The sequence below is a fragment of the Parasteatoda tepidariorum genome, chromosome 5 (genome assembly GCF_043381705.1).
Source record: "Parasteatoda tepidariorum isolate YZ-2023 chromosome 5, CAS_Ptep_4.0, whole genome shotgun sequence".
In the NCBI taxonomy this organism is placed as follows: domain Eukaryota; kingdom Metazoa; phylum Arthropoda; class Arachnida; order Araneae; family Theridiidae; genus Parasteatoda; species Parasteatoda tepidariorum.
In genome coordinates this window covers 84,550,947-84,563,090 of record NC_092208.1, presented here as the reverse complement: position 1 = coordinate 84,563,090, position 12,144 = coordinate 84,550,947, and the positions used below count along the sequence as shown (strand labels likewise).

Here is a 12,144-nt window from a genome sequence, read left to right as displayed (position 1 = left end):
AGGCGACTTTTTATGTTTCTTGTCCCTTTCGCCAATGGCTCCTTTTGTTCGAATGGGCGAAATCACATATCAAAACGCAACGCATCATTAAATATTTGCTTTTCTCCTTCTGAAATTCACCAATTTACCCAGACGTAATACTTGAGAAAATAACAAGTTCTTCATTAAGTCTATGATAAAAAATTTTCAAGATTAACAGAACAGGGTATAGAACAGGGACAACAGGATTATTATTACAACAGAACGTTTTCATTAAGAGAATGCAAATAAAATTTTTAAAGTTTGTTTATTTTATTGTCGCGTTAATAGAATTTTCGCGTTAATGGAAAGTCCAATCTTTCCATTAATATCGATAACGATACATAATAACGGACATAATAACGATAGTATATGTTTTTATATTAACAGGAACATTACTTAAATAATCCTTCCCGGAAATGGAAAAAGTTCGCAAAATTAAGAGGAAAATAATCGTTATGACTTTAATTTTTGCTCAATATAAATAAGTCAATAAAGAAATAGTGTTAAAAAAGAATTATAGTATTTCGCTCAGAAATATCTTGATTTATTTTAAAAAAACATCGAAGAAATACCCTGACAAGTCGGGGCTTTCTGACAGTAAAATTATCTTCGGTATATTTGTTCGGTATATTCATATTGATTCAAATATAGAGACGAAATCGTCGTTGGCAAAATAGCTTAATGAGTGACAATTAGTTGCATTTGTGTAAAGATAGTGAGGAAAATATAGAAACTTCCAACGGGTTAGTCCAATGTTATTGGAACTGTAACCTATTTTCAGTTTGCTATTGAAGATACCCCATGCTATTGATATGGTTGATAAAAGCAGACTCTATTCGCCATTGTTAGATTTTGAACCTAACTTGTCAGAGTCAGAAGCGAGTGCTATCTATCTATATCAGCTAAACCATGTGACATCTACATCGTAACAATTTGGTGACTTTTATGGGCACGTGTCTGGTTTGAACTGTCGTTTTTTTGTGCCAACATTTCGAATTTCCGCAGATAATTTGACGCTTTTCTGGCTACTGGCTTACAGTTTCATCCCGGAATACATAAATCATAAATACGAAGGTAAAAAAAAAAGTAAACAATTAATGCAACTGAAACTATAATATAATAGAATAATTTAAATATTGCTTTCCATAAACAAGTAAGAGTAACGACTTTTAATTACTCCCCATAGCACCATTAATGGATGACCTAGCAATGGGAGATGGTAGTAGATTTTAAATCAACTCAGACAGTTAACTGGGACACTTGGCAAAGTTCGGATGCCCATCGGCTGTTATGAACATGACAGAAGACACTTTCTCAGCCACTACGAACAAGTCTGATGAAATGTGATTTAGAAAGTAGGCACACCCAGAATTAGTCTTTTTAACATATGGATCGATGACCATTAATTTCCCTTTTGAAACAACGAATTCTGCGCTTAGATCTGCACATGAATGATTGACGATTTAGTTATCTGAAATATAGAAGAATTATAATACAAGTTAAACTTAAATGATGACTAAAATACGCATAGGATGCATTTTTTTAAAATTAAGGGGTTATTTCAGGGGCTATATTTCCAATGAAGCAACCGAGTTTCGAATCCCGGTGGTTAGCTGTTAATTTGTATATGTTATGACCGAAATCAAGAGAATGTCGGCTTTCACCGGTGAATGTCAACAATCACCTAGTCGCTTTGGTGAATGCTTGAAATATTTGCTATATCCGATTTGATATTAATTTATTCGTTGATATTATTGTATTTATTCGATATTTTAATACTTGCTGAGGATAGATTAGGAAAAGCATCAGTGTTCGGAGTACCGGTTAAATGCATACTGGGCAGTGGCACTTGACCTTAGAAAAACATTGATGTAGGGCATACCGGGTAGTGGCACTGAACCTTCAAAAAGCATTGATGTTGGGTAAACCGGGCAAATGTATAGTGGCATTTAAGTATATATTTCTGACATTTACCAAAGCGACTATGTGATTGTCAACAACCACCAATTTCGGTCATTCACATTAACATATACATCTTCTAGATTGCATCGATACTGATCAGTACTGGCTTAAAATATCACCAGTGGACAAATAGTTAGTGGGGGTTAGAATTGAACTTGGGGTTTAGTTGCACGAAGTTTGAGCAAGGACCCATGCAGCGCCAGACCATATGTGTTCCTGTTTATACAGAGTAAAAAGAAAATTGCTACGAAATTACCTTTACATTTGCACAAACCAGCTACCAACTAAATTAAAAGTAAAATAAACTAAGATAAAAGTTTACCACTTCATGGCACAAATGGTACTATAAATTAAGTCAGACGGTAAAAAAAGGGCGGGGAAAAAAATCCTGGAGTAACCTCGTGACGTAGACTCCGTATACCGTGCCTTGCAATAGATGGTTCTATGTTGGTCAATACGGTAGGCAATTCTAACCAGTTAAAAATATTCAAGGTGGATCAACATGGTTAACAGTTCTTAACAATGAAAACAAGACAAAATGCTTAGCATTGCAACTAACAATGATGAATCAAAAAGATTCATTAAAAACTGATTTATATTATGCGCGTAAGATTTACACACTATTTTCTACAGAGCCATCAAGACAAAAAAAGGCATTTTCAATGTTTATGAGACAACGGCAAATGATTTGGATGACGTAGTTTTTGTTATCATTTGGACTTATGATTTCTTCTTAATGGTGAGTTAGAATTAAGGAGGATATTCACGAGACATGGGAAGGTCGAAATAATTGAATTGAGGGTGACATTAGCATGGAACGAAATCGCGCTCTCAGAGCAATCATATTCTATCAGAACTCTAATTAAATATGGTTCGAATAAAATAATTGTAATATCTAATAGCGGCATGCAATCGAAAATTTAATGAGATATACATGTTTGGACTTGAATTTTTCTTCGGAAACAAAAAAAAAAAAAAAAAATGTGTCAAATAAGTTTAAATTACAATGCATCATTTAACTTATTTGCACTGGTATAAGGAGGTAATTAGATTGGTTTTCCAAAGAAAATAATTGTGATAAAGTGTAGAAATAATGTAAAAAATGAAAGACGCCAGGGGAAAAAGATAGAATGACAAAAGATTTTTACAATATAATAATAATAAATGTTTGTCTAACACTATAATTGGAAAAAAACACGGGCGTCGATGGAGCATGTTTGAAATCTCTAAAAGTGCCTCTAAATATTTTAAATAGACAAACAAAACTATAAACTACTTTGAAATTGTAGTGACTACTTCACTACTTTAGGGAGCAAAACTTTGCTGGAGAAATTAATTTACACCTGTATAATTTGCACTGCTGGAGAAATTAATTTACACTTGTATAATTTACATTTCTGGAGAAATTAATTTACACATGTTTACAATGGTTTTGAACAACAAAAAAAAATGCCTTTTATTAAACATGAAGAATTATTTAGAAATGTTTCACATGAGCCATTTTGTTATTTTAAAGCATTTTTTTTACGAATATCTTCATTTAGTAATCAACTTCTTATGCCTTTTTTGACAGTGAATATTTAATTTAAGAGATGCTAGAAAATTATCAAATACTTATGAATTTCGTTAAGTGTTTAATGCTCTTTTATTTTCTTCTAAGTAATGAAGTACATCGAAAATATGTTTCCTTCTTTTTGAAATAACATCACTATTTCAAGAGTGTACATTCTCATGTGAAAAGTGTGACCAAAGATATAAAATATCTATTATTCATAATGGCTAGCTTAAATATTATTTATGCGTGACTCTTAAATACGCAATTCTTCTTAACTGACAGTCACGTGGGCATTTAAAATTACGTCCCTTGACAGACCCTCGAAGATTTGTACCCATTAAATTCGAAAAATTAGTTGTTTAAGAAATCTGTTCATGCGCTAAACTAACGTAAAAAGTAGTTGCCAGGAATCGCCAAAAACTACAGTTTTTTTTTTGAAGTTATACTTCTTATGCGACTTCCAACAAGGTTGCGTTAAACGTTTAACGCTACATTTTTTATTGGCCAGGAAATCACGTGGTAGGATCCAGTTTTCCCTCATTCATTTCCACATTGTTTTGGTTCTCACTAGCATAAAAGTATTGTTTTTCTATAAATATTTTTTTAGTTTGTTTTGATACATATCTATATATATATATATTTCTCTTACACGGCACCAAAAAAAAAGCCTCATTACAACTCCCCGAATGGCAACGTTAGAAAATCGACCAATGATTGCTGCTAAAAATGTCACATGACAAATGTCACATGAGGTGGCTCAACATATAGCGCTTTTAAAAACGGAAACAATAACCAGAGTGATCATTATCAGGTTGTTCAATTCAGATTCATGCCCTAAAAACATGATAATATTTAATTTAAACTCAATTAGGAATTAATTAGGCTGGCCTTCTCCATTACTATAAATAAGTCACAAGGTCAGACTTTTGAGAAAATCAGTTTAGTATTGACTCAATAATGCTGATCACCAAAAAATATTTCATTTGGCGATAAAAACAAATTTTTGTGTTCTTGAAAATGAAGGACTTTTTGAGGGTTATTATCTCACAAGGAAAAGTTAGGATTTAAAGTTTATATTTTTAAATAATAAAATTTGCTTCTAAAACTTTCAGAATTTCTAGCATTAACTAATTTATTATACACATTTAGTTGAATAAGGTGAGTAACTGCAGTATTTGAAAATTTATTTTGCTAATATGTTTCTCATTTAGCTAATGTTTTGATTTTTTCACCATGTACAATCTAAATAGCTAATATACTTTTTTAAAAGCCAATAAGAACATTGATAGAATACTTCTACATAAGTATAATACTATGTCTTTGATAATATACTATGTCTTTGTGCTAGAACATTGTGTTCATTGGCAAGCGAGCGCAGCGAGCCATGGTTCACGGCGTGAACCACATAGGATTGCTTAACAATTCTCGGGGGTTGGCGAGCGTTAGCGAGCAGGGGGTGGAGCCTCCTAGTATAATTTAATAGGGTAGTATTTTTTATTTTCAAATTCAGTGGATAACAAGTGTAAAAAATGAGTGAAAACAATCCCACGGAAAATGCGACGGATTTAAGGTTATGTCAAGGTACGTCTCTTGTGAATATCAATTGATTGTTAGGTTTTATCTTTTGAAATTACATTATGACGCATTCACATACATTATTAATACAAATACATTTTCAATGGCGAGACGATGAGGCAACCACAAGCACTTCCACTGGTGCAAGAGGTCCACGAGGGAAAAATGCACAATATTACCATGAATACAGAGCACGGAAGCGAGCGGAGCAGGAAAAATAGTCGTTGAATAGAACTAGTGATCCTTCTACGACTGCTGATTCTTCTACAATTAAAGTCGCAGGTTGCGAAGTTTAACTTCTTCCGCGCGGAGGGACTCCACGCACTATTTTTTTCCCTTCTTAATCGCACTACTCCATCACTACTTTTTAAAAAAAAAAAAAAATAGTAGCACACTACACTACAAACTACGAAAAAAAGTAGCGACTACAGTAGTTTCACTACCTGCAGTGCACTACTTTAGACCGGTATGGACTAAACGAATCATATGTTAATCAATAAATTTAAAAACAAACATATTGTTCCAACTCCTAAATACATCGAGCTGTTTAATAGCAAAATTGTTTACCCTTGAATAAGATCTATATACCACCCACAAAGGAATTCCATCTCGCTGAGCATAATCAGGAAGCATTTCACACGAAACAAAGTTAAAGAAAAAGAACAAAATATTTAAAGATTTTTCAATGACAGAAACAGAAAACTAGCCATTATCAGTTAGGCGGACACACCTACCGCCAAAAAAATCGCCAACAGCCAGGTGATTAAAAAGCCGTTCTCACTTTTCAAAAAGCTGAGCAGGCTAGATTAGTTTTTTTCTTCTTCTTTTTTCCCTTTAATCGCGGGAAAATAAGCAATCGCTCATGTGGAAATATAAAACAGCTGTTTTTAGGCTTTGTTCACGGTTTATTTACTTAAAACATTGTCGGGCAGCTAATTCGCGTTGATAATAATTTTCTGTACTAGCTATTGCAATATGTTAGTGGAAGAAAAAAAATCGCGGAACAAAAGAAAATAATTTCTCTAGTAAACTAAAAAGGAGAATTTTTTTAGACCTAAAACGTGGAGAACGTCACTTTTGAACATCCCATTTGAAAAACGTAGTTTTTAAAGTTATACTTTTAATTTATCATTTTCTTCTTTATAGCTTTGTGTCTACTAGATTTTAACCATAAAATAGGCGTAACCCTTTGATTAGACACCGGTTCCCCCTTTTTTCTGACTCTCTAATTACAAGTAAAAATACATTCTGGTATTATTTAATTGGGTACTTGTACTTCAAGAAGAAGATCACGCATACCCACACATGTGACCTATGACGTTAGAGCCATCAGATTGTTTAGGAGCAAAATGGCGTGATAAAGTTGTTGTAAGTTTCTCCACGTTTGTTAAAATGTTAATTAACGTGAAATTAGTTAAATACAGTGCCATATCACACATCAAATTTATTGAAATATAATTCTTTCTAGTCTACGTCTTTTGCTTAATAAAGATTTATAATTTGCTCACGTATTTTAATGTGATATATTTTTATTTCGTGCGCATGGCAACTTTGATGCATAATTAGTTTAAGTTCTAAATGACTTCTAGTATGAGCTTTTGCTATGTTTTCCGATTGAAATAAATATGTAAATCAGTGACAATTAAGATAGTATTTATTTTACTAATATTTTAAAACTAGTCACAACTCTTTTTTGAAGTAGAATCGTCCCGGATTAGTAATTTTGATTTTAAAAACGAACAGTATAAGCTTTTGCAATTTCTTCTGGCAGAAATAAACACGTAGTTCAATCATAACATCCTACTTTAAGATATTGTTTGTTGTTGTTAAACTCTTGTTCAAAACTCTAGAAGATATCCGTTTATCGATACAATCAAATAATTTAATTCTGATTAACATCCAAGCTTAAAGTTTTAAAAACGGCTGAATGTTGAACACACAATCCCGATTCTAATAACAATTAAAAATAATTAATTAGGAACGAATATAAGATCAGAATAATAGAACAGGAAGTAGTATGATGCTTATAAATATTACATAAACAAAACAACTTTTTAACTCTTCAGCATGCATAACAGTAAAAAAAAATAAGGATTAAAAAGGAAAATAAACACATTGTGAAATCTTATGTATAGCAAAGCGTGTTATACTTCATTCTGATGCATGCTTTAATAACAATGACAAGCTTGATATCTTCGTAAAGTTTCAATTAATACTTTAATAGCATCAACTAGTTAACAATTAGATTTATTTATATGTAACACTATAAATCCAAATCCCTTAATCTTCATCTTGTTTTTGTATCAAACAAAACAATCCTTCGGAAACAATGGTGGTGTGCTTTACCAGATTAACTTTATCACGTGACACAGAATGGGGCAGACGATAAAAAAAATAATTCCATTCCAATGCAATTCTTTTGTGAGGGACACGCGTTGGACTTAATGATTCTAAGGTAAATTCTCACTGAGAGATTTTTATGTCTTAACGATCTGAAATAATCCGCGCAGAAGATGTTCTTCCGCGTTATTAAGACAAGGCGGAGAGCATATGAGTTATGTTCTTACACATTGTTATGTCAATGAGGCGGCGTAGAAACATAGTTCGGATTGTGTTACAGGCGGCGCTTTGACACATTCTTTTTTTGTAGAATTCCAATTTGTTAATAAGATAATATATGCGCTGGCCACCACGTTGTAATTCAATTTTTATATCCTGAGTGTAGTTTGGTCCTTATGGAAAAGATCATCATCCGCAAACAAAGGATCTTTTGTACCAGACAGCAAGTGTGGTTTAGAATAACCAATGTAGATATCTTCTATAATGAGAAGAAAGAACGGATATCTGGAAGATGTTTTTGTAGAAAGGAGTATTTCATACGACAGATGATAAGTTTTGATAATAATAGACACTTTTGTTAATCAACTAGATCACTTTAGTTTAGTGTCTTGGTAGAACCCAAAGTAAAACCGGCATATTAGCGTTAGCTTTAATTATGGCAGAAAATACCATTTTTCACTTTGCACTATGTAGTTTAGAAAATAATAAACACACATATAAGATGATGCATTTTTTTTTTCTTTAAAAAAATAAAAAATAAATTCAATTCAATAAATTTAACCAATTTTTTCAGTTATTTTTATTTCCTACATAAAATATTTCTAAAAGTTTTTGCATATCGTCAGATAATTTTGTAGTATATTTCTTCAAATCTAATTTTGATCAAGAAAAAAAAATCTACTGGACTCATATAATAAGATATTAATGAATTAAAAAAAACTGTCTAAAAGGTTACTTGAACTGAATCTCTTACCTTTCCTATAATTTTTCATTGTAACTAAACACTACGACATACAATTGTAAACTTCACAATATTTTTACATAGACAATAGCTTTGTAAAGGCGCAAAAAAATAAAATTTTCTAAGCGATAAAATTATATCAAATGTCCAATATGATTTAAGAGTGTGAGAAGTTGTTGTGTCGGAAAAGATTGCGTGATATTGTTCATTTTACAAGGCAAAATACAAAATTTGAGCAAAATATTTGAATATTTGAGCAATAGCTCCTGACAAATCGAATTTTAAAGAAGCCGTATATTTAAAATTTGATTTCTCAGGAACTATTCAACCAATTTCGCAAAACTATTTTTTTTGCCATGTAAAATTATATACTTTAAAAATTGTGTATCTTACAATTCAAAATTTTGTAGACTATCATTAAATAAAAAATAAATATTTACTAAAATTTATTTTTTGCTTGGAATTACTTTATGATAAACGAATTTTATAATTGAGTGCAAAATTGTTTTAATTCGCTAAAAAAGTTTTCAAGATATGGCGAAATACGCAAAAATTAAGATTAAGGGGTCTAAACTTTGGTCCGCTCTCCTTCCAAATTATTCAAACCCTATTTTCCAGAATGGGCTACCATCTCTATTTTTTAGGGGGGGGGGGGGGTAGAAATCAGAATACGGCGAAAAAACCGGTATGTTTATTCAGAGAAAGTATATTTTTGTGTCTGATTTCGCTACTCAAAATATCGTCTGCACCAATTAGTTAGCATATTTGAGGTAACTCCCTCGAACCATTAAGAATGAGTCCTAGAACGTGAAGATCCTATCATTAGATCAAAAGTTATTCCGGGTGGTTCATTTTTTATTTAGCGCACTGTGCAGTATAAACCTGGTAGCAGAACTAGTGCAGCATTTCATGAGATAAAAAAAAGGCATTATAAAATAAATGCTTTTTGCTAGATAAATTACTTAAATTCTGAAGAAGCATTTCTTTTTCAACATTAGTATCTTCAAAAGAAACAAAAAATGGAATAAAATAGATAATCTGAATTAAAACGGTACTTGAATAATAACAGTTATATTTTTGCAACATTCTTTTTAAACTGTCACTGAAATATGCCATTTCTAAATGACATGTCACTTAATTTTCACTTTTATTTCCCATCAAGATAACAAAGTGGCATAAATGCTTAAAAACTAAGAAGATTAACAGCAGAAGCACTTAATCAGCCCACCCAATTCAAGTTCAAAAATCTCCAAGAGACACGCCTATTTTTCATCTCTTCCGATGTTTATCGTCAATGGTTCCAAGTAAATGAACTAGTTTGATTTTATTTACTTTTTTTTATATTATTTATCTCTAAGCGCACACTTTCTAAAAGTTTGTTTGTTTCAGGTACACGTCGCAACAAAAGAAAAATAAATTTTATCAACCTACAAAGCGCATTCCTCGCCAATTGGTAATATTGTGAAGGTGTAGTGATTATGTATGTTGATGGTACGTGAGAGGCATGTATAGATTATTTACTTTCTAGTTGATTACATAAAAAAAATAGCAAATGAAAAAAACAAGAGCACGTGCTTATTTGTTAAAAGACTAGCATTTTAAGTAAGTTTCGATTATTCTCATTTTCGTTTAAAAAATTCATTTCATCTAATTAGTTTTGATAGTCGAATAATTATTTAAACGGCCAGTTGTGTCAAAAAAAGTTTTTCAGCAAATGATATGCTATATTTATAGCAGCTGTGAGTAGTTAACAGATATTCAGGACAGTGAGTTTATTTTTGGCAATCACCCTTTCATGGCAATTGGGTATAATATGAAAAAAACAAAACTACTTCGATTTAGTAGGAACAACATATGACGCAATGCTAAACGAATGTAATTTAGTTGTTGTTTATTTAGTTATTGTTATTAGTAGTTGTTGTTATTTGTTTTAGTTGTTGTTGTTTATTTAGTTGTATTTAGTTTCAATAACTTTTCTTTATAATGCAATAAAATCTGGCGAGCAGCTATTTAAACGATCGAACACTTCGTTTGTTTATTTGTGGCTTGAAGTTAGGCTCGCAGAAAATGCCGTTCATGGGTTAAATTTAGTAGGAACAACACAACCTGTGACGTAGGCTATATTATACCCAATTGGTACGAAAAGAAGTGAAATGGTTATGCCTAACCACGCGATTTAAAATGCCGAGATTTACCAACTGTGACGTCACTCGCGGGTATCCAATTCTGAAAATGATGCAAAACATCAATATGAAGGAAAGCTACTGTTTTGTGAAAAATAAAAAAAACGCTTGTGATCTAATATTTTAATGTTTAAAAAAATACTTCAACGCTACTTTATCTCCGCTTCTAAATCATTGGATGCTTTCCTTTGAGTTTTAATTTAATCCTCGGTTTTAATTCTACATTTTTTTGACGACAGAGTTTCGAAAAGCAATAATAAATCGTAACACCAATTTAATTCGTTAGTGGATTCAATTTATTTGAACGAATTTATCTGAATAAATTAATTCGGAACACTTGAGTAGATTAAAATTTGAATTATTGATGTACTCGAATTTGTTTGACAGACACCTATAACCACAGATTTCATCCTTTCAAAATATAGAATTTTAAACCTTATATGTTAGCAATTCAGGTTATGCTGTAGCAAATAGGTATATGAAGAAGGATGATTACAACAATTGATGTAATAACCCAGTGCTCTTGGTTTTTAAATCAAACTACTCCAAAAAAGTCTCTCATCAACCCATTCTAGCGTGTAATAGGCATTTCGAGAGCAGAATTAATTGGATCGTTGCAAGCTCCAGAAAACGGTCAACGGAATGATACGCACTTTTGTACCAGTTATTTGAATTTAGAAGATATTGAAGAATTTAGAAAATACAACGTACGGTTAATAATTGCTGAGTTTTGTACAAGGTATCTAATTCACCGCTTTGATTTCGTCCGCTCTATCTTTGATCTTTAGACAAGGAATTTAGTATAATCATCGTCAGCGACGATTTTCTGGAATACCCTTCAATGATGATCTTAGATAAATCCTATTTATTTCAATTAACAATTGTGATAAATTATTTATTATATGATTTATTTTAATCAATAATGATCGGAGTTTTAATCTGGGATTCATTTCAATCAATAATGATTAGAATTTTAATCCGATTTATTTCAACAAATGATGATCGAAATTTTAATCAATAATGATTTTAATTTTTATCTGATTTATTCCAATCAATTATTATTCAATAAGCAATTATCGCAGTAACGATATAATTATCGAAAAAATCTCTCGAAAATTACTTTTCAGCCAACCTTTTATAGTTTTGTTTAAAAAAAAAAAGGAAGATCGGCATTATTTTAAATGTTATTATATTAGTTATTAACAATTTTTGACAGTCGTGCACTTGTTACAACTGTCCCCACTTACGGGATCAATTGTAATCGTTCATAAATTCAACTAAAACATTGTTAATTATACATATTATCATAGTTGTGATATATTTTTTTATTGATCAAAATAGTAGTGATATTTTAGGAGTGAAAATAATAATGAGCAGAGACCTAAAGGGTTAAACTTTTAACTTTAAGGGGTGAAAAATTTTAATTTATGCTGTGAAAGGTGACAAATAAAATAATGCACATGCAACATAATATAAATGATATAGGAAACTATTGGTGGTTCTTAAAGAGTTAAGTAATGGTTTGTAAACATAAGATTATTTATTTT

The 12,144-nt window shown here is 31.3% G+C and overlaps 2 protein-coding genes across 3 annotated transcripts in view; both read right to left on the bottom strand.

The window, feature by feature from the left end:
• Positions 1 to 12,144, bottom strand: part of LOC110281931 (Brefeldin-resistant Arf-GEF family protein schizo) — a 220,295-nt gene that overhangs the window by 189,570 nt on the left and 18,581 nt on the right. The gene's annotated exons all lie outside the window — the stretch shown is intronic.
• The window catches only part of LOC139425547 (uncharacterized), a 305,675-nt gene continuing 294,916 nt past the window's right edge, over positions 1,386 to 12,144 (bottom strand). The window contains exon 3 of the mRNA XM_071180706.1: positions 1,386 to 1,492. Coding sequence (XP_071036807.1) covers positions 1,489 to 1,492 — 4 coding nt within the window. The 3' untranslated portion in view covers positions 1,386 to 1,488. The remainder of the gene's footprint in view (positions 1,493 to 12,144) is intronic.